Raw genomic sequence first — 21741 nt, 5'->3', positions numbered from 1 at the left:
GGTGCAGGTCAGACAACCGTCATCAAAGCAGAAAGACTTAAACCTGGCTGTTGCATTGTGGGTAATGGTCTCGGCAAGCATCAGTCTCCTCACACAAACATGACCTGTGTGTTCGGGATGGGGGAAACTCAACGAGGTTGGTTGGTTGGTTTGTTATTTAACGCCGCACTCAGCAATATTCCAGCTATATGACGGGTGTCTGTATACATCGAGTCTGGACCAGACGATCCAGTGGTTAATATCATGAGCATCGATCCACGCAATTTGAGATCAATGACATGCATCAACCAAGTCAGCGAGCCTGACCACCCGATCCCGTTAGTCGCCTTTTACGACAAGGATAGTCGCCTTTTACGGCAAGCATGGGTCAACGAGGGGCGTGTCATGAACAGTGCCATTACCATCGTTACTTGACAGCGGAGATGTCACAACATACAAAGGGAGATAACTTCAGTTAGTAGTGGCACCTTATCACAGGCATGCAAGATGGACAACCTCAATATACATGTCAAATCTTAGAGCTGAGGATATTTATAGTGTTTGAAGTCAGGGAGAGGGATTATGTCATATTTCTTCAAACAATCTAGATGCGGACAACAATGAAAGAAAACGCTATTTCATTCCATCACTAATGGTGTGTGTTGATAGTAAATGAAGATTAACGAAACTGTCTGCAAGTCTTTTTAAAGAATTTAACAACAGTGCAGGCGTCTATCATCTAGACATATTTACTCTGCTTGGCTCGTCACTGGTCCCTCAACACTTGGTTCATAACTGGTAGATATCTTCTTGAATACATCAGTGATCTTTGGCTATCAAATAAGTGAGTGAGTGAGTGAGTTGGGTTTAACACCGCTTTTAACAATCTTCCAGTTATATCATGGCGTGTCAGCTTAATGTGGGAGGAAAGCCTGAACATGCTGAAGTGATGCAGGTCTCAGACGTTTGCCACTTGGGTGAAACCCACGGGCATGGGTATGGTTTTGACAAACCTAGAAACATAATTGGGGCGAACTGAGATTCGAACCCACCATCATGCGTGCCCAAGGGACGCAACTCTGCAAAGCGAATTGCAGCGCCTTAGACGACTGGGCCACCCGTGCCCCTGCTACACCAATGTAGAGAGGCCGAAACAAGAGAAAGACAGTCATCCCAGTTTCTTGTCTCATATTGTCAAATTTCACACTTAGCAAATATACAAATTCTTGGTCCTAAAATAGGAAAGACCTTGTCTTAAACTGACATCATCCATGTTAGATGGTTTGGTTTGTTGTTTAACACGGCACTCAGCAATATTCCAGCTATACGATGGCGGTCTGTAAATAATCAAGTCTAGACCAAACAATCCAGTGATTAATATCATAAGCATCAATCCACCCAATTGGGATCTTTGACATGCATCAACCAAGTCAGTGAGCCTGACCACCCTATCCCGTTAGTCGTCTCTTACGACAAGCATAGTCACCTTTTTCGGCAAGCATGGGTTGCTGGAGATCTATTCTCCATGTTAGAAGGAGCATCTGTTGTTTGTGTACAGTGTTTACATCTGGATACATACACGATGCAGTGATACACAATGAATTGAGTTCTAGTCATGTTATTGTAAACATCCAAGTGCTGTGGGTGATGCTGTGGGTGATGCTGTGCTACCCATCACCCCGGCTTCATACAACCAGGGGTGGCCTTGAGGAGGGGCGTGTCAGCAACAGTTCCAGTTACCATGGTTACTTGACAGCTGGGAAGATAGTCACAACATACAAGGGGTGATAAGTTTAGTTAGTAGTGCTATTACCTTATCACAGTCATGCAATATGGAGAACCTCAACATGGCCAACGCGTCCACAAGGAATCTAATAGATCTGAAGAGATCAATTGTGTTTGAACCAAAGACAGGTATTTCTTCTGATATCTGTAAATTTGTTGCTTTCTCCAAATCTTCCCTCAGGGATAATAGGCCCCAAGTCTACATGTGAGCAAAAATTCCAAATTTGAAATTATAAATTTTCCAGTTCATGTCAATATAATAATAACAAATATATGACTTTGAGGAGTCACTGAATTTCACTGATCAAAGGACCAAGAAGAGGAAGGGGCATTATTGTACTAAATACAACATTAAAATGCATCTATATTAAAGAAATAATAACATTAAAAATATCCCAATTTAGGTTTGCTTGTTTGTTTGTTGTTTTACGCCGCACACAGCAATCTTTAAACTATATGACTGCGGTCTGTAAATAATCAAGTCTGGACTAGACATTCCCATGATTGACATCATGAGCATCGATCCACACAATTGGGATTGATGAATGCATCAACCAAGTCAGCAGGCCTGACCAACTTATCCCGTTAGTCGCCTTTTACGACAAGTATGGTTTGCTGAAAAAACAAATAACAAATTCCCTATATATCTGCCATGGGAATTTAGTATGGAAAGCTAGATCAGTCCCTATCACAATTTATATCAGGGGGTCGGATGCATCGATGAATCACAAATTAATACTTGATGATACAATACATGATACGCCTACCCACGTATCAATAATGTAATAATTTTGTTATGATTTCAAAACTCAGTATTCATGAAGTTTTGCAATAACCCAGCCTGATAAGTACTCAGGCCAACGTTACCTTCCCGCCTGTCACAAACAACATTCTATATCTGACTGCACAACAGCATTAGAAACAAGGCAAGGTAAAAAAAAGTTAAATACAATCTTGGTTGGTGTATGTGACACCTCCAATATGAATACCGACCGTGCAGAATTTAATAAATATAAACTACCGTATTCGACGTAATAAGCGCCAAGGGCGCTTTCAAAATTAGATATAAGGGGCTCTTATTAGAATATTATTTTGGTAGAAAAAAAAGTTGAAAGATGGTAAATTTTGTGGTTTATGCTGACAGCCTGAAATGTTTGTATATGACAGATATATTTTTCCAGAAATTAATTGCCAATAATATAACACATGAGTGCGTATCATACACCAATAAATAAGTCTTGTGTACATTGATCAATCGGAATGGGTGCTAATTGTGATTGTTCACTAGCCAATATATTAGCAAATATCGCAGTGGGTGCTTATTAGACCAGAGTGCTTATTATGTCGAGTACGGTATCTGTCAACAAATCGAAATTCCTGATAGAGGACGCCGTAGTTGTATGGCTAATAATTATCTGTAAGAATCAGATGATAATCATTCTTTATTTAACAGACACAGTGTTACAGACTTGGTATATAACATTGTTTCAAAGATGCTTACCTAATCATATACAACAACCTAAACATGTATAAGTTGCTTATACAACATAGTCAGATATCCCCAATAAAACAAATAGTGTCAGCATTTGATGAAGTTGAACATTTAACGTTCTTAATGACATGATATCCAGGTTTCTTTACCTCAAAGTCTTTGCTACCAGCCCTGAACATGAATAAACTTCATCAAATCCTGAGTTCATCATTGTAAACTTATTTATCTTTCTTTCCCTCAGTGTTTTCGTCTTCTGAATCGTCTTCATCTTCAAAGTCATTATCTTCATCATCAATCTCGTCATCATTTTCCTCCTGAATTTCCTCATTTTCTGCAATTTCTTCTCCAGTAAGCTCATCCTTATCCACGAGTTCGAATTCCCCATTTTCACTTTTATCACTCCCAGAATTTTCATCCTTTTCAATTTCTTCCTTCTTTGCTTCTCCGGGTGCAGCCTTTTCTTCTTTATCCTTCCCGCTCTGCTCCTTGTCCTGCTTCTCCTCCTCCTTGTCTGGTTTGGACTCCTTGCCGAAGTAATCGTGTTTATAAAGAGGTTTGAAGGAGTCAAAGAAACCAACATCTTCTGTCAAGTTTGGTAGGAACCAGAAGTGATGTTTTCCGAAAGATACAACCCACACCAGGCAGAATAATATAAGGCGAACTGGAAAACAAACACAGTTAATGTATGGATGACGTTGTAAACAGCATACCACATGGTCACTCACTGACCACTCATTTTATTGTATCACGAAAACATGACCGTTTAATTTTCAACATATGGGAACTTTATTAAAATTACATCCTCCCAAAAATTTAATTTCAAATCCTAACCTAGAAGGCTATTGTGTTTTGCGACAGGTGAGTGAGTATGGTTTTATGCCACTTTCAGCAGTCTTCCAGCAATATCAGCAGGGGACACCAGAAATGTGCCACACACATGGAGGTCACTGAACCCGGGTTTTCGGCACGATGCTTTAATCACTGCTTCATAGCATTTATTCACCTGATGAAGGAGCAAGCATATACTCTGAAGCGTTCCTCATAACAAACTTGACATTGATAATTTCTCTTATGACTAATGATCTTGCCAGTTTTACTCACCAACAACAAGTGACAGGATGAAGCCCACGAAGCCAGCAGCAGCCAGACTGAGATAGTAGACCCCGATCCGCACCTCCTCTGGCCACAGCGGGAACAGGCAGAGAGCCGTGGCACCAAACACTGCAACACAAGCAGGGACATCACACATCTTCAGACATATACCACATGGTGACACCCTGGTCATGATGACCTTCAATCAGCAATGTCATCGTCGGCAAGATGACCTTCAATCAGTAATGACATCGTGGGCAAGATGACCTGCAATCAGTAGAGTTACCCTAGGCAAGATGACCTGCAATCAGCAATGTCATCCTGGGCAAGATGACCTGCAATCAGTAGAGTCACCCTGGTCATGGGGATGGGGGGAACTCAACGAGGTTGGTTGGTTGGTTGGTTATTTAACGCCGCACTCAGCAATATTCCAGCTATATGACGGCGGTCTGTAAATGATCGAGTCTTGACCAGACAATCCAGTGATTAATCATCTATCCATGCAATTGGCATCAATGACATGCATCAACCAAGTCAGCGAGCTTGACCTCCCGATCCCGTTAGTCGCCTTTTTTGACAAGCATAGTCGCCTTTTAGGACAAGCATAGTCGCCCTGGTCAAGATGACCTGCAATCAGCAATGTCACCCTGGTCAAGATGACCTGCAATCAGCAATGTCACCTTGGGCATGACATGCCACCAGCAATGTCGTCCTGACTAGATCCTTTTTAGTTGGCTCTGTGAATCTATACAGAAAAATACAGCACCTTTTGTTTATAAGTTTAATGCCCCAGCTAATGACATTTCAGCCATATAACAACGTAAACAATTGAGTCTGGACCAGAAAAACCAGTGTTGATATTATGAGAAATGTTAAGCGATGACAAGCAATCAGCTAGGTCACCACACTACACAATCCATTTAGTCGTCTGTTACGACAAGCATAGGTTATGGGGACCTCTTCTGACCAGAAATCCCAATAGGGATATGCACAGGGATGTATCTAGACCTACTCAGAGGAGAGTATATGGCCCCATGTCCACAGTAAATGGCTGTAAAAATTCCCAAATTGGAATTACAAATTTCTCAAAACATGTTTCACAGTAATAACTGATGTTACGTCTTTGTGGAAATGACTTGTATTTCACTTGTTTGGAATCCTAATGCATCCTTGTTGCGGCAACGTAGACTAGTAACTTAGACCACAAGGTCTCCACAGCCTCCTTGCAGTCAAGGCAACAAATGTCACCTGATTTGTAAGTTTGGTAGCTACCTACCCATGAGAAGGCCGATGAGGAAGGTCTTGAGTGGGACGGGATCATATATCCACACGTACACCTGGTGAAAGAAAGGTAATGTCAGTATTACAAACACTTCCTGGCTTGTCATTCAAAAATACACACACTCACACACTTATTTACAACCACAAAACAGATCTTAACAAGTAACGAAATAACAGACTACCACCTGGAATCTTCACGGGGGCAACTCTTTTCTTTACATGGTAATGTTATGAGACAATATTTCAAAGTATCTGCACATAAGCAGCATGCAGTCACAAAGTTTAACGTGACAGCCACAGTCACATGACCTCTGGCCTCACAGTGACAGAGCTTGACATGACAGCCACAGTCATATGACCATCAGACTCGCAGTCAGAGAGCTTGATGTGACAGCCACAGTCACATGACCTCCAGACAGTCACAGAGCTTGACGTGACAGCCACAGTCATATGACCATCAGACTCGCAGTCAGAGAGCTTGATGTAACACATTACCATCAGAGTCTCAGTCACAGAGCTTGATGTGACAGCCACAATCACATGACCTCCGGTCTCACAGTCACGGAGCTTAACGTTACAGCCACAGTCACATGACCTCCAGACAGTCACAGAGCTTGACGTGACAGCCACAGTCATATGACCATCAGACTCGCAGTCAGAGAGCTTGACGTGACACATTACCATCAGAGTCTCAGTCACAGAGCTTGATGTGACAGCCACAATCACATGACCTCCGGTCTCACAGTCACAGAGCTTGACGTGACAGCCACATTCACATGACCTCCAGAAAGTCACTTGCTTGACTTGACAGCCACAGTCCCATGACCTCTGGCCTCACAGTCACAGAGCTTGATGTGACAGCCACAGTCACATGACCATCAGACTCGCAGTCACAGAGCTTGACGCGACAGCCACAGTCACATGACCTCCGGACTCACCTCGTCTCCATCCACGAACCGCTGGTCGTCATGCATGTTAAGCTTCAGTTTCCTCTCCTTCTTCTTCTTTTCTTCTTCCTGAAACAACCCAATAAAACTATTTATGTCAAGTATGCAGCATAAAGCATGTAGCAAGGCTAGACTCATTCAATGTCTCTTATTAAATTATACATCACCAAGTGACAATGGTATCTTAACCTACTTTTATTTTGTTTATCATATCATTTCTTTACAAATAATATCTATGTCACACAAAGGTTATTTCACAGTATACTGTTCATGTTTTTGTCACCTGAATTTCAATTGTTGTCCTTGACTGTTGTCATATCATGCTACCTTCCATACATACTTACCTCCCTTTTCTCCACAAATACTTACCTCCCTTACATACGACACCCGAAAATACTCATGAGTTGTGATTGATACTTATTTCAGTGAAGACATCTTTTTACCAATGTTATTGTTTTATTCTCTTTACCTTCTCTGGTTTCTTCTCCTCCTTCTTGTCTCCTTCTTCCTTCTTTTCTACTTCTTCTTTCTTTTCTTCTTTCTCTGTGTCTCCATCTTTCTTTCCCTTCTTTTCCTTTTTCTTTCTCTCCTGAATTCCATAATTTCAAAACTCAACTTTTCAGATTAATCATCACCTCTCCTCATCAAACATTTTCGTAACATATTTCAGAAAGTCTATTTCATATAATTCTCATTTTCCTACCGTGACAGTGACAATGAACCTGTCTGTGATAACCTCAGTTCACAAATAAAGCACAGTTTGGTACAGCACAATATCATTAAAATCAGATCTTAGTTCTCGTTATCGCTAAACAAAGATCTGAGGACATCCTATTACGGGTCACGTCAGAAAGACCTTTCATCCGACCAATCAAAACATTGCTTACCAGATCATGAAAGTGACAGTCGGAATGTGCTTTCTAATCATGCAACCTCGAAAACATTAACGCGGTGTATTCGGAAGGAATCACACACGTTAAGACGCCCAACACTAAACACCGTATTCGAGTTGAGTTGATTGGTTCAACTGTGTCATATGGCCCTGTGACGCAGGGGTAGCATTATGCAGATGGCTGTTTCAATGAATGCTCGTTCCACCCGTGACGAACAGGTCTGGTTGTTGATGAAATATAGTGATAGCTAAATAGACAGATTTTTTATTCATGCACCGATTGTCTTTAAATGTAATATCCAGTTATGTATGACTGTTTAATAATCTCATACCAACTTTGACTATAGTAGGTCCAATAGTTTTTCAGATATTGTAGTAAACGTCGTCACCTTAAATTAAATTCCAGACTATAGTCCTTTGGATATGCAAGGACTACAGGACTGGTGCCAATTTCTATCGCTGGCTGACACTGACCCATCCCAGTGAGCAGGGCATTACATACATTACATTCCGGTCCATCCTGTGCAGTAGCTGTCACGAGAGACCCCATCCCCTGCCACTAGGCTTAACATCCTCACCCGAACTGTCTCCTCATTGCTTTCTTCATCCTTCTCCCCTTCCTTGAGTTTCTTCTTCTTCTTGGTCTTGTCTCGGTCCTTGCTTCGCTGTACCTTCTCTGCTCGGTGGAAGAGCCCCTTCTGTAGCAGCCTGAAACACAGAGTCATTGTAGCAAACCAGTGTTGATGACATTCATGAACAAAGATGACCCCCATATCCATGATATCTGGAACACAATGCCAGACAACCACCCATTGCAACCATCTCATATAAGTGGACACTGACAACAATTACCATATCCCATGTACTTAGCATTCTGACTTCAAACACTGGAAATCTTTTTTGATAAAGTTTCTAGGCAACATATATCTAGCCCTTTCACACTTCTATTTTCTGTATAAAATACTTAATATATTAGGACCCTGCCCACATCAATCTGGAGTATGCTACAGATCTCGAGATAAGCTGTGTATTTGCGTAAAATACGCATTAAATAAACTGAAATCAAATCCTAGCATATCAAATACGCAACAAAAAATATAAATATGTTCTTGAAAAAAAATTAAAGCTTATATTACAACTATCAAATAAACTGATTATGTATATTACAACTGTTTGATAAAATGATTCTGTATCAGCCGATGGTGAACAGCTACATTCGGAAAAGCTTGTGCGGCAAAAATACTGAGAAATGCCAATTGATAAGCACATCGTGCCTAGTCAATGTACAGGTTGTATCTTAATAAGTCGCTGACTTGTGATTAAAAAAAAATAGTGTTAGGTTTTGCAAACAAAATGGCTTCCCAGAGACGGAGCAGGAAGCAGATGCAGATGGGTATACTACTATTCACATAGTTTAAAATGATTTTCAGGGATTGTTACAAAACTGGTTTTAAGTTAAAATACCCAAATGTCAAGAAAGAGGTGGGTTAAAAAATTGGAATACCCTCTAAAAATTGTGGATACTCAATCAAAAACCAAACCCCTGGGTAAAATACCCAAACAACCAAAGGCTTATCTAGAGCTGTGTGCTAAAGGTATCCTTTGTGCGTGTATGTCTGATTCTGCTGGGAGGGGGAGGGTGGGGGGGCACGGGTGGCCCAGTCGTCTAAGGCGCCGCGATTCGCTGTGCAGAGTTGCATCCCTTGGGCACGGCAGAAACCTATGATTGTGGGTTCGAATCCCGGTTCACCCCGATTATGTTTCTAGATTTGTCAGCACCATACCCGTGCTCGTGGGTTTCACCGAAGTGGTAAACGTCTGAGACCTGCATTACTTCGGGCTTTCCTCCCACATTAAGCTGAAACGCCGCGATATAACTGGAATACTGTTAAAAGTGGCGTTAAACCAAACTCACTCACTCACTCACTGATTCTGCTGACGTTACTGGGAGGGTGTTGAGTGAGGGTACCTGTTACAGAAGGCCACACAGGATGACCGGTTGGTGAACAGAGGCTCCTTTGCCTGCTTCGACCACTTGGACTCCAGCAGCGCGTCCACCGCTTTGTTGGCTGCAAGCAGAAGAAGCCTTGTTACTAATGTTAGTTTGGGTTTGTTTGTTTGTTTGTTTATTTGTTGTTTAACGCCGCACTATTCCGGCTATATGATGGCAGTCTGTAAATAATCGAGTATGGACCAGACAATCCATGGATTGACATTATGAGCATCGATTCACGCAATTGGAATACGATGACATACAACCAAGTCAGCAAGCCTGACCACCCGATCCCGTTAGTCGTCTCTTACGACAAGCAAAGTCGCCTTTTACGGCAAGCATGGGTTGCTGAATACCTATTCTACCCCGGATCTGCACGGGTCATCAGTTAGGGAGGCATACAGATGTTTGGCTACAAAGCCACATTAGCCAATAGTTGCAGAATGTTTATCAAACAGTATGTATAAGCTAGCGTCTCCTCAGTGTATAATGGACTTTCAACCCTCGAGACGTGGAGGGTGGGGTTAAGTAACTATCTGACTTAGGCCATGTGGTTGGCCAAGAAGGCATCGCCCACCTCTTGTCTGAATCAAATCATACAGCCCTTAGCACGCTGTTCGTGCTTGGGTCGTTATAAAGGAAAGTGACCCGTCAAGACAATGGGCCCTAGTGATATAAAATGACATAACACACTTGATAATCAAGGATGGCCTGATGGCAGTTGGATGACCACATCCATCACTGGAACATGGTCAGAACCAGTTTGTTCCAACTGATCTACTACATATAATAAGCATGATATATTTCATGAATATTTGTAAAATGGAGTATTACCATGTGAAGTGGTGTCAAATACCGACAAAAACATTGAAATTGTATCCGAAAACCAAGTCATCTATTCATCATATCAATGTCAAAATGTAAATTTTACAAAATTCTTCATATTGAAAAATCCAGTCCCTGGAGTGAGTGAGTGAGTGAGTGAGTGAGTGAGTGAGTGAGTGAGTGAGTGAGTGAGTGAGTAGGGTTTTACGCTGCTTTTAGCAATATTCCAGCAAGCAATATCACGGCGGGGGACACCAAGATTGGGCTTCACACATTGTACCCATGTCGGGAATCGAACCCGGGTCTTCGGCGTGACGAGCGAACGCTTTAACCACTAGGCTACCCGACCGCCCTCCAGTCCCTAGAAGCTTTCAACACACAATATATCGATGATGCTCATACATTTGCAGGAGCTTTGGATATACGTGCAAGGTGACTTTGTGAGTGGATATGGGCAGTAATCATGATAACACCTACCAAAGAAGCACTGTACTGTCATCCCCACCAGCCTCCCTTGTCTGGTCGGAACACCGAATCGGAGAAACTTGGCAACAGCATACTCCTCCTTCGAGGGCTTCTCCTGCACCTGTGACACAGCAACAATTATCACTGGGTGTCTCTCAGGCGTCACGACATGTCTACATGATGCTATATCCTAACCCACCTCTGTAGCATATATATATGACACAGTAACCATCATCATACAGTGTCTCGCAGGCGTCACGACATGTCTACCACATGATGCTATATCCTAACCCACCTCCGTAGCATATATACATGACACAGTAACCATCCTCATACAGTCTCTCGCAGGCGTCACGACATGTTGCTATATCCAAACCCACCTCCTCAACTATCAGCATTTATATACATGACACTGTAACCATCATCAACATGATCAATCAGTGTTTTGAAGGGGTAGACTAAACAAGAAATTTCTATGTAGCCAGCAGCATTTGCTCCATTTAAAAGTTACTGGCCTTCTCTAAATGGAGGAGACAGTAAAGTGGTCGAACCTGTGGTCGTGTAGCCTACTACCGAAAATTTTTAAACTCCTCAACACGGCAACGCCTTTTCCATTTGTTTTCTGCACTCTGAAATTAAATATTGGCTTCCATTTGCCTCATTTCGTGGTGGTTTATGGGCAAAATAAAGATGTTGTTGAACACAACATTACAAAATGGCAACCTGTTGTAATTCTACCAAGTTGATCAACATAAATCTTTTAGTTAACCATTCACATCACACACCCGTTAAATATTTTCTCATCACAATAACACATTCACTATCCGTGTCCAATTAAAAAGATTTAACATTCACGGAGAAGGGGTGAAATTTTGACCAAATATGCAGGATATCTACTTTACATTACAGCAAGCCCTTTGTAATTTTAACTGGCCATGGGCCACTGGCCAGTAGTTAAATCAACCCATGTCTACCTCAAGATGCAATACCCTAACCCATCTCCGTACATATCAGCATATACATGACACAGTAACCATCATCAATCAGTGTCTTGCAGGGCATCACGACATGTCTACAACATGATGCAACACCCTAACCCACCTCCGTACATATCAACATACATACATGACACAGTAACCATCATCACTAAGTACCTCAGAGGGCGTCACGACATGTCTACCACATGATGCAATACGTTTGATGTTACGTTTGAGACGAGCTTGTTTAATGTACATGTAATCCCCTTCGATAAATATGGCGTCTGTGGAGGTCAGAGGTCAAAGTTGTGTGAGTATGGCCTGTCAACCAGCGAAACGTAAGCGACACGCAGTTACAGCACGCAAAAAAAGGGAAATTTGTCTGTTTAAAGAAAAACACCCGTCAGCAAGTTTAGACACCAACAGTAAGCATTATGGCACTGAATTTGGACATTCCATAGGAAAATCGACAATTGGTGACAGTTCAAACTTCCATGACAGACTTTTTGAAACGTGTATGAATAAAGATTGAGTGGATGTATCTGTTTGCTCTGTCATCTGTCATGAGTTGCATAATTGAAGGGAAGTAACTCTTCCAGTAAGAAGCTGGTTTCAGTTATACGGAAATTCGTTTATACGGACGAATTGTGAAATGACGATACCTTTACTATTCTGCTATTGGGCAGTTTGGTAAGGACTACAGGACTAGTGCCTATTTCTAACGCTGCCATCATCAATCAGTGTCTCGCAGGGCGTCACGGCATGTCTACCACATGATGCAACACCCTAACCCACCTCCGTACATATCAACATACATACATACATGACACAGTAACCATGATGCATCATCAATCAGTGTCTCGCAGGCGTCACGGCATGTCTACCACATGATGCAACACCCTAACCCACCTCCGTACATATCAACATATATACATGACACAGTAACCATCATCAATCAGTGTCTCGCAGGCGTCACGGCATGTCTACCACATGATGCAATATCCTAACCCACCTCCCTACATATCAACATATATACATGACACAGTAACCATCATCAATCAGTGTCTCGCAGGCGTCACGGCATGTCTACCACATGATGCAACACCCTAACCCACCTCCGTACATATCAGCCTATCGGAATCATCAATAATCATGAACACAGATATTAAGTCAGTTAAAAAAACAAATATCAACTGCATTCAGGATCAGTCCATCAAGACAACAGATTCATCAAATTCATGAAACTTCACCATGTACAGCAGCTTATGGCCATGCAGACATATTGCATTTAAACATGAGACATCAGACCTGTCTGATTCATGCTAAACAACTAGAGGTGTAACGATATGGGAGGGTCGCGATACGATAGGTATCGCGATACAGGGGTCGCGATACGATACGTATCACGATACAGTGTTTACTGGTACAAGCTAAGCCAAGTTGATGTCTTTCTGCTCTCTAAAACATGTGACAAGTACAGTTGAAGAAGATATAAGGTGTTTATTTACTGTTATAGCAAATTGTCAGCAATACAGTATGTTTTACTGAAACAACAAACTGGCTTTGAAACTGTTAAACGTATTTCATGTAAGTAAAACTGTGTTATGAAAATATCGTATGTATCGCGATACATGCTTTCCAAATCGATGCATCATATCGTGGGCTGTGCATGGGGATACAATACTGTATCCCTGTATCGTTACACCACTATAAACAACATGCAAAAGTTCAGCATTGCTAATGTATCAATTTACAAACAAGATGAACATAGATGCACTGTAGAGGGGCTATCCATGTTATCATACATATAAACCAGCGTTAGAAATTAGCACTAGTCCTATAGTCCTTGCCAAAATGCCCAAGAGTTAAGGTATCATGAGGACTAGTAGAAATTAGCCCTTTTTAAGGGTTGTGCCATATATTATCATTATAAGGACTAGTGGACAAAAACTGTTAGTTTCTATTACTGTTAGCCATAGTCATAATCGACCCGATTTTGCATGCATTAATTTTTTCTTTCTCTTTATCATACAGCACAAATTCATAGCAGCTGCCGCTTGGTAATTTTATGCCGAGCGTGCCTTTTTACTGCCATGATAGTTCAGGAGTGATATCTGAGGCTGAAGCAATGTGATGCATTGACTACCATAAACGTCATTACTCTATGAACTGATACACATGTGCGTCCCACACTGACATGGAATATAGTTGGTTGGTTGGTTTGTTGTTAAACGCCGCACTCAGCAATATTCTAGCTATATGACATCGGTCTGTAAATAATCGAGTCTGGACCGGACAATCCAGTGATTAATATCATGAGCATCGATCCACGCAATTGGGATCGATGACATGCATCAACCATGTCAGCAAGCCTGACCACCCGATCCCGTTAGTCGCCTTTTACGACAAGCATAGTCACCTTTTATGGCAAGCATTGGTTGCTGAAGACCTATTCTACCCCGGAATCTTCACGGGTTACATGGAATATGGACAGAGCAGGGATAGAAATGGGGTATTCTAATATCTACCATGTGGCATTTACACTGATATTTAGCATACTAAAGGCAATCATTAATAATACATGTATCTGTGTCTAGCAACCTGAACCAGTAGTTTGAGTGGGGTCGGTAGGTAGAGAATTTTAATAACTGTTCCACCATACCATTAAATGATTAAGGACAGACGCTATGACAAGGGATGTCATAGCATATTATGACATTGATGTATCGGGAATTTTTTAATGTCCATGCTGTATCGACATGAGCGATACAGATTTATGAATATCGATTTTAAACACACCAAACTAATAACTCACTGCCACAGAAAAGTGTAGTCTTATTAAGATTACCGTGGTTGAACTTAAAGTGACAGTGACGGTTCTGTGTTTTAATATCATGACATCTCACCCTTAGTTCATGGCCAATTCAATTCTCAAAACAAACACTAGAGCTCTGCACAGTGAAGCTGACATAGCAAGCCCTGCACAGAGTATACAGGCTACAGTCATATTTTCTGTTAGATGCAAACTGAAGAAAATTGTGTATTTTTCTTACGGATGAGTAATAAAGTACTAACTGCCAGCTTGATAAGCTTAGAAGCCTTTAGTGAGTGAGTGAGATTGGTTTTACGCCGCTTTTAGCAATATTCCACCAATATCACGACGGGGGACACCAGAAATCGGCTTCACACATTGTACCCATGTCGGGAATCAAACCCGGGTCTTCGTCATGACGAGCGAACGCTTTAACCACTAGGCTACCCGACTGCCCCTTAGAAGGTTTTTAAAACATATTAATATGCCTCGGTCGTATGAGACTAACCACTCTCCTACCTAGAGTTCCTTGCGGCAACCCAATTACCTCTGTCTCATCGTCCCATTTTACACAGTCCATTCATGTGTTTTCATTAGTTTCATTTCGATAAACATGTCATAAAATGTTTAACTTTCACTGAGGAAACATCCTATCTACATGATCATGCAAAATAATATGTACAGCGCATTGAAAGGCTTGCATTAGGCCCACCTGTGCTTATTTCAGAATTCAGTGTTTGTCACACAAAAAAACCCAGACACTTGAAAAGCCTACACCTGCGGTGTGGTCACTGAAGCAGAAACTTCTGTTGTGCAATAAGCTTGGAGGTTATCTACTTTTGTTTGCAAACCGGATAATGAGATGGCAGAAAATTCAAACAACATTTAATGCAACAGCCTAGTTCATATTTAGCATGAAATGTATTTATTTCAACTCCACAAAGGATCCATATATGGATTATCACGATACTTTTGAGCGTGTTGATATCTCAATAACAAAATTTCCAATCAATATGACACCTCCAGTTTTGATGAAGACCAGTCTGTGACCATATAGCACTAGTCTGAAGTTTGAGTCAAGGGAAAAAGTTGGTCTAAAGCTCATAATATATAAAAGTCATCAGACAAGTCTGGACTAGTATGGACAGTCAAGTCAACAGCCTTTGGCACAGGCTGCAAGCATCCTATGATTTTGCTGCAGACAAAACATTTTCAGGATTTAATGTTTGTAATATTTGTGTATTCTTCTCTTTCTATCATGTCCACAGCATTAGAAATTGGCACCAGTCCTGTAGTCCTTGCCAAACTGCCCAATCATAGAGGTATCTTAAGGACAAGTAGAAATTTGCCATTAGTAAGGGTTTTGCTATGTGTTATCATTATAAGGACTAGTGGACTAAAACAGTTAGCTTCTATCGCTGCTGTCTATATTAGGACCAAATGTAGGAAAATAAAGACCTAGAGGACATTTTGGATGACAATCACCATGAATCAGTCAATGACCTAGCTAGAAAATGAACCAATCAAAAGCCTAGGGACCCCTTAATTTCATGTTTGATTACTGCATGAAACATGAAACATGAAACATGAAAGTTTTAGCACTGAGACCACTGTGGTAACAAGTGAGATTGGTTTTACGCTGCTTTTAGCAATATTCCAGCAACATCACGGCGGGGACACCAGAAATGGGCTTCACACATTGTACCCATGTCGGGAATCGAACCCGGGTCTTCAGCGTGACGAGCGAACGCTTTAACCACTAGGCTACCCGACCGCCCTTAAACTATAATAATTGCTAATATACCTTGTATATGACCTGATAAGCACAAAACTTGTAAACTAGAAGAAACGTTTACCCTGTCCTGCCAAGGCAAGCCTTCGTCATCTTCATCATAACAGGAGCTGGACATGCTAACACAATTCAGTTGCCACTAGTCTGTGCACTGAGCAGTCCCAGGTTGTTGGTACACAACTGGAATGCCAGCCAACACAAGGAAGAGTGTCCCACATCACTGTTATGTTTTGTCTCAGCTCCACTGGAGGTAAGTCAAATATGAGGATACACAGAAAAGGAAATAATTCAGAAAATTTAACACATAGTTAGTTTTTCAGATTTTGCAACATATGTTAGCATGGTAAAGTTGTGGTAACTGTCTTCAGTCATTTTCTCAATTCTACTGATCCATTCTTTTGCACTTTTAATTCAGACGATTTCCTTGCGTTGATCTATGAGATGGAAAAGCATAACTAATTAAAAAACTGAGACTCCAATAATAAACACAGAGCTCCAGATAAGCAGCGTATTTGCGTTAAATACCCCCCAAAATATTCAAATCTCAATTACTTTCAAATAACTTGCGTACAAGAACGCATGCATTGAATGAAAAACTTAAATTATAAAAACAGCCACGTCAATACCCAGTGGAGCTTTTTCAGCATGCAAACTATTGCAGATGACATTCATGTCTAGCTGAATCACTTACTGATCAACTGTACACAAATATCAGTAAAAATTATCATTTACACAAGAACATGTACCATGTATCTTTGATCATTGTTAGTTGTTTTAAAAAAAGGATATCATCTATTTAACATGCTTAAAGCCTTGAGTCATTTTCAAGCCAGAGGTAAGCCTCTCAGAAAGACCTTACTCATCACCAACAGTCTGTAACACTAGCCACAAACATGACAAAGATGAAGTCAAATACATAGAGAGAGGGAGTGAGTATGGTCTTATGCCTTCAGCAACATTCCACCAATATATTGCCAGAGCTACAGATAAGCAGCGTATTTGCGTAAAATACCCCCCAAAATATTCAAAACCCAATTACTTTCAATTAACTTGCGTACAGAAGCACATGCATTACATGAAAAAATCAAATGTTTAAAAACAGCTTGCGTAAATACCCAATAAAGCTTTTTCAGCATGCGTACAAAGGAGTTAATTTCAAAAACACAATTACGAACCTATTTACCATCTAAGTAAAGCCTATATATTCAGCATTGTTTAGAACAGTTATATTTATCTAAAACATTTCATTTTTTTTAAATCTTAAAATGTTCACTAACTTTGGGAAAAACCCAACATGACCCAAAAGAGTGATGAACAGGTGAGTGATAAAATATTGGTTACCTAATGAAAAATTAAATAACCCAATTAAAATAGAAACCCTAGAGTAAAAACTCAATTGCTCAAAAAGTTATCTGGAGCTCTGTATTGCTTGGGGAAAACATGCAGAGGGGTTAATGCCAGTTAATTATGTTCTCCCAATGGTGAGCGAATACCGTATTTGACGTAATAAGCGCCCCGCTCTAATAAGCACCCATGGTGATATTTGCTAATATATTGGCTAGTGAACAATCCCAGTTAGCACCCCTTCCGATTGATCAATGTACACGAGACCTATTTATTCGTGTATAATACGCAATCGTGTGTAATATGCACCCTCAATTGTGGACAATTAAATTCTGGAAATATATATCTGTCAAATATAAACATTTTAGGCTGTCAGCATAAACCACGAAATTCATCTTTCAACTCTCTTTTTTTCACCAAAATAATAATCTAATAATAGCCCCCTATTTCTAATTTTGAGAGTGCCCTGGGCGCTTATTACGTCGAATGCGGTATATTAACAGTCATCACCTCCTTTACAACAGATGGTGGAGTAAACATCCAGTTCAGAAATACTCCTCCATTATTGGAAATCTGATGACATACTGTGAGTTTGTCAACAACATACAACCGATACAAAAGTACCTATTTGCACACACTGATGGCACCACAAAGTGTCTTCATTAAAGCTGTGCTATTGTTGTGCTGAACTATAAAACTCAATAAATTGATTCCCACAAGGGCAACTCATACATATTGGAGTAGTTTCAAAATGTTTATAGATATACCATCATCCCTATATTAAGCTTCCTCTTCAACAAGCACGCCCTGACCCAACTCTAGACCAATATGTAAGTAGTCTTCATAAACGCCCCCTACTCAGACTAAAAATGTACAGTACAGAGCAATTTTCTTGTGAATATTATTATTAAAGAGAACTATAGCATAGAAGGGGTATAAAATTGTCTATTCTCAAAACCATTTTTGTTTCATCAACAGTTGAAATAAGCCTGTTCACTACCGCTCGATCTGAACAAACAAATTTAACTTGTCACGCTTATTGTGTGTGTTTTCATAAGCATTCCCATTGTCTTGGGAGCTTATTATGGTGAATATGGTATAAAGATTATTCATACTAACATGATTAACTGTCTTATAAATATGCCCTTTGGGCCAGTGGTTTTTACATCATGCATACAAACATTAATATCATCACACATCACTATATTTCATCAGGCATGAGAGAACAGTACTCCAGCAATTTCACGGCGTGTCGGCTAATGTGGGAGGAAAGCCCGAAGTGATGCAGGTCTCAGGCGTTCACCACTTGGGGAAACCCACGAGCATGATGCTGACAAACGTAGAAACATAATCCGGGAGAACCGTAATTCAAACCCAAGATCATAGGTTTCTGGCAAGTCCAAGGGGTGCAACTCTGCAAAGTGAATTGCTGCGCCACAGACCAGTGTAGACGACTGGGCCACCTGTGCACCTTTTGACCCAAGCATCACAATACATTGCAATACAAAGGTCAACGTATGCTGTGTACACACAGTGAAACACCTTTAATCTTGACTGTGTTAAGTATGGAAACCACCGTTCACAGACTTTTCTGGTAGCAACAGATGAACACAAGACAGCTCTCCACAACAATGCTTCATTAATCTGGAAATTACTTAATCCAGATGATTTTTACTGATTTTTTCATTATGTCAATGAATTTGTCAGCAATTTTCAAACAATTTTTATTTGTTCAAAGTTGGGACGTACAAAAATTGGGCGGGACTGGTAATTTTTACAGTTGCCAGTCCACTGGGACTGGCAGTTTCAAAAGCCAGTGGGAACACTGAGTTTGACACATGGAAAGTCAGTCTAGACCAAGCCTGTTAATATAAATCAGTATAGTTCCTATTGTTCAAAGGAGATAAGTCATGCTTGACACAGAAAATTAAAAAAATAAGATGAAGGCCAAAGTATTTAAAAATGACCTCATCAATCACATTACTGTGTTTCTTGTTATAGTGAGTGAGTTAAAATTGGGTCACATCGGCAATATTTCAGCCATATTGTGACTAGACAAAGTAATGCATGTGCTTTCTGAAAATCATCAAAGGACAATAATATTAGTAGTGACGTATCACAGATATATATATATTATTAACTAGCTTGAAAACAATACTAAGATCAGATTGTTAAATGACAACACAATATAAAACTAGATCATGTTGATAGGCAGTAAGCAAGAGCAGACCACCTTACTTGCGACCATTGTGACTTACAGTACTTCTGCTTCCTGCATGGTTGGCTAGCAGGGTGCATTTCTATAGAGTCCTAAATTATGTGTAACTTGATGTCAGACTGGGAGAGTGAAACAGCATAGGCAGAAAATGATACCGCAGAAAAAATTGAACAAGTCTGACCCCAGTAATCTGAAGTTTTTACTGTCTAGTTGTAGATGTTTTAACAATATCATATGTGTATGGTATTGTATACATGGTATATGGTAAGGTATTTAAGTTTTTAACTAGACCTAGTCATGTTTAATCACTTGTCCCAAGACAGAGTTTAGTAAAATCTCTGACAAGCAATACTAGCTTGACTAAAAATAGTCAGTACAAACTTAAAAGTACACAAGGGAGACCATATGGTCTCTAACATAACATATGTTGAGTGAAAAATCTGCTGAAATGTGGGATTTATTTGAGCTATCAAATACACGCATATTTGTCAAAGACAGCTAACTATACAACTAGACTCCCACATTTATTGTAGTTTATTAAATCACAATCAATTTTAACCAAATTCAAGTGATATTTTTTGTGACAATACTTCCACTTCCCAAAGACCATTTTCCAAATGAAGTGTACAGCATATAAAATGGCCAGTGTTTTAGTTAGGCGACGACTGACACATTGTTTTTCTCATGATTTTTGTGTCAGCATTGTATTGTATGATTATTATGTATGTAACAGATGGTTTTTTTTAATGATATCGACATTGTGATAGAACACGGTTGAAAATTGATTAGTTTTACAGCTATAATTACTGAAATAAACGCTCGCTACATAGGTCAATTTAAATGTATGGACTGAGAGAAGTAATTAATTATCATTAATGTTCTATGACGATGCATGGACCAATGTTTACAAAACCACGGGTTCCTAGTTTTGACATCTGCCAGGCGATTCCATGTTCAGTGGATGATTGTGACTGGCGTTCGTCCTTGATATCCGAAACAGCAGGATGTCTGGCATAAATAACAACTAAACTTGCATCAGAAACCATAAAGATCATCATATGTCCAGTCAGTGACCTACCTCGTCCATTTTGCGCCGACTCTTCGTCTTTCTTTCGACCGCCATTACGTGGCTTTGACCTCGCTTTGGTTCTTAAATGGGAAAACCCCCATGTGACCAAACAAGGGGGATAATAGAGAATTTCCTCACGACATATCCATTTGTATGAACTGTAATGGACGGTATAAGATGATTACACGTTCGATTCCCATCTGTGTATATGTTCTTACCTTTGTAGATTTTGGTTTTGTACAACAGTAATATATCAACTTACATTAATATCCCTGTAATTTGAATGAAAGAAAAATATCCAAAGCAAATTACGAATAAAGTTAATTATGTCAAATCATACTGCATATTATTGATAACACGGGGTCGAAATTATTACTACCAAACAAAAATAAAATTGCAATACATATTATAATAAATGTTACGTCACGGGTGATAAAATGCATGAAAAAAATATATGCCTTAAGTTTAACCTGGTTTATACGGACCCTCAAGGTTCGGATACCTCTTGTGAGCATTCCCAAATAGAATCATATCGCCACTGTCGTAAAATGGATTTCTCATCATTCAAGAAAGTGTGTACTCCAGACAACTCCTCGGAATGATATGCAGTATGCTTATAGTTACAGTGACCGAGTATACATTCACGCCGCTCTTATTGAGTCATGGAAGGGGACTTCAGATTCAGATACTAATAATAGTAACAGTAAAAGTAATAACAACAACAACAATAGTAATAACTACAACAACAATAGTAACAACAACAATAATGATAAGATAA

At 40.2% G+C, this 21741-nt stretch overlaps 1 protein-coding gene across 1 annotated transcript; it reads right to left on the bottom strand.

The window, feature by feature from the left end:
* Positions 1-207: 207 nt before the first annotated feature.
* Positions 208-21059, bottom strand: LOC139477827 (translocation protein SEC62-like). The gene is made up of 9 exons (XM_071260241.1): positions 20973-21059; positions 10764-10872; positions 9438-9537; positions 8047-8176; positions 7046-7165; positions 6568-6645; positions 5625-5685; positions 4358-4477; positions 208-3917 (listed from the first exon to the last, which is right to left on the bottom strand). The coding sequence occupies exons 1-9, from the start codon at positions 21015-21017 to the stop codon at positions 3475-3477; spliced, it is 1206 nt and encodes a 401-aa protein (XP_071116342.1). The 5' UTR covers positions 21018-21059; the 3' UTR covers positions 208-3474.
* Between the last annotated feature and the right edge of the window lie 682 nt (positions 21060-21741).

The sequence above is a fragment of the Haliotis cracherodii genome, unplaced genomic scaffold, assembly GCF_022045235.1.
Source record: "Haliotis cracherodii isolate W230 unplaced genomic scaffold, xgHalCrac1.p SCAF_36, whole genome shotgun sequence".
Classification (NCBI taxonomy): Eukaryota; Metazoa; Mollusca; class Gastropoda; order Lepetellida; family Haliotidae; genus Haliotis; species Haliotis cracherodii.
This window is presented reverse-complemented; position numbering and strand designations above follow the sequence as displayed.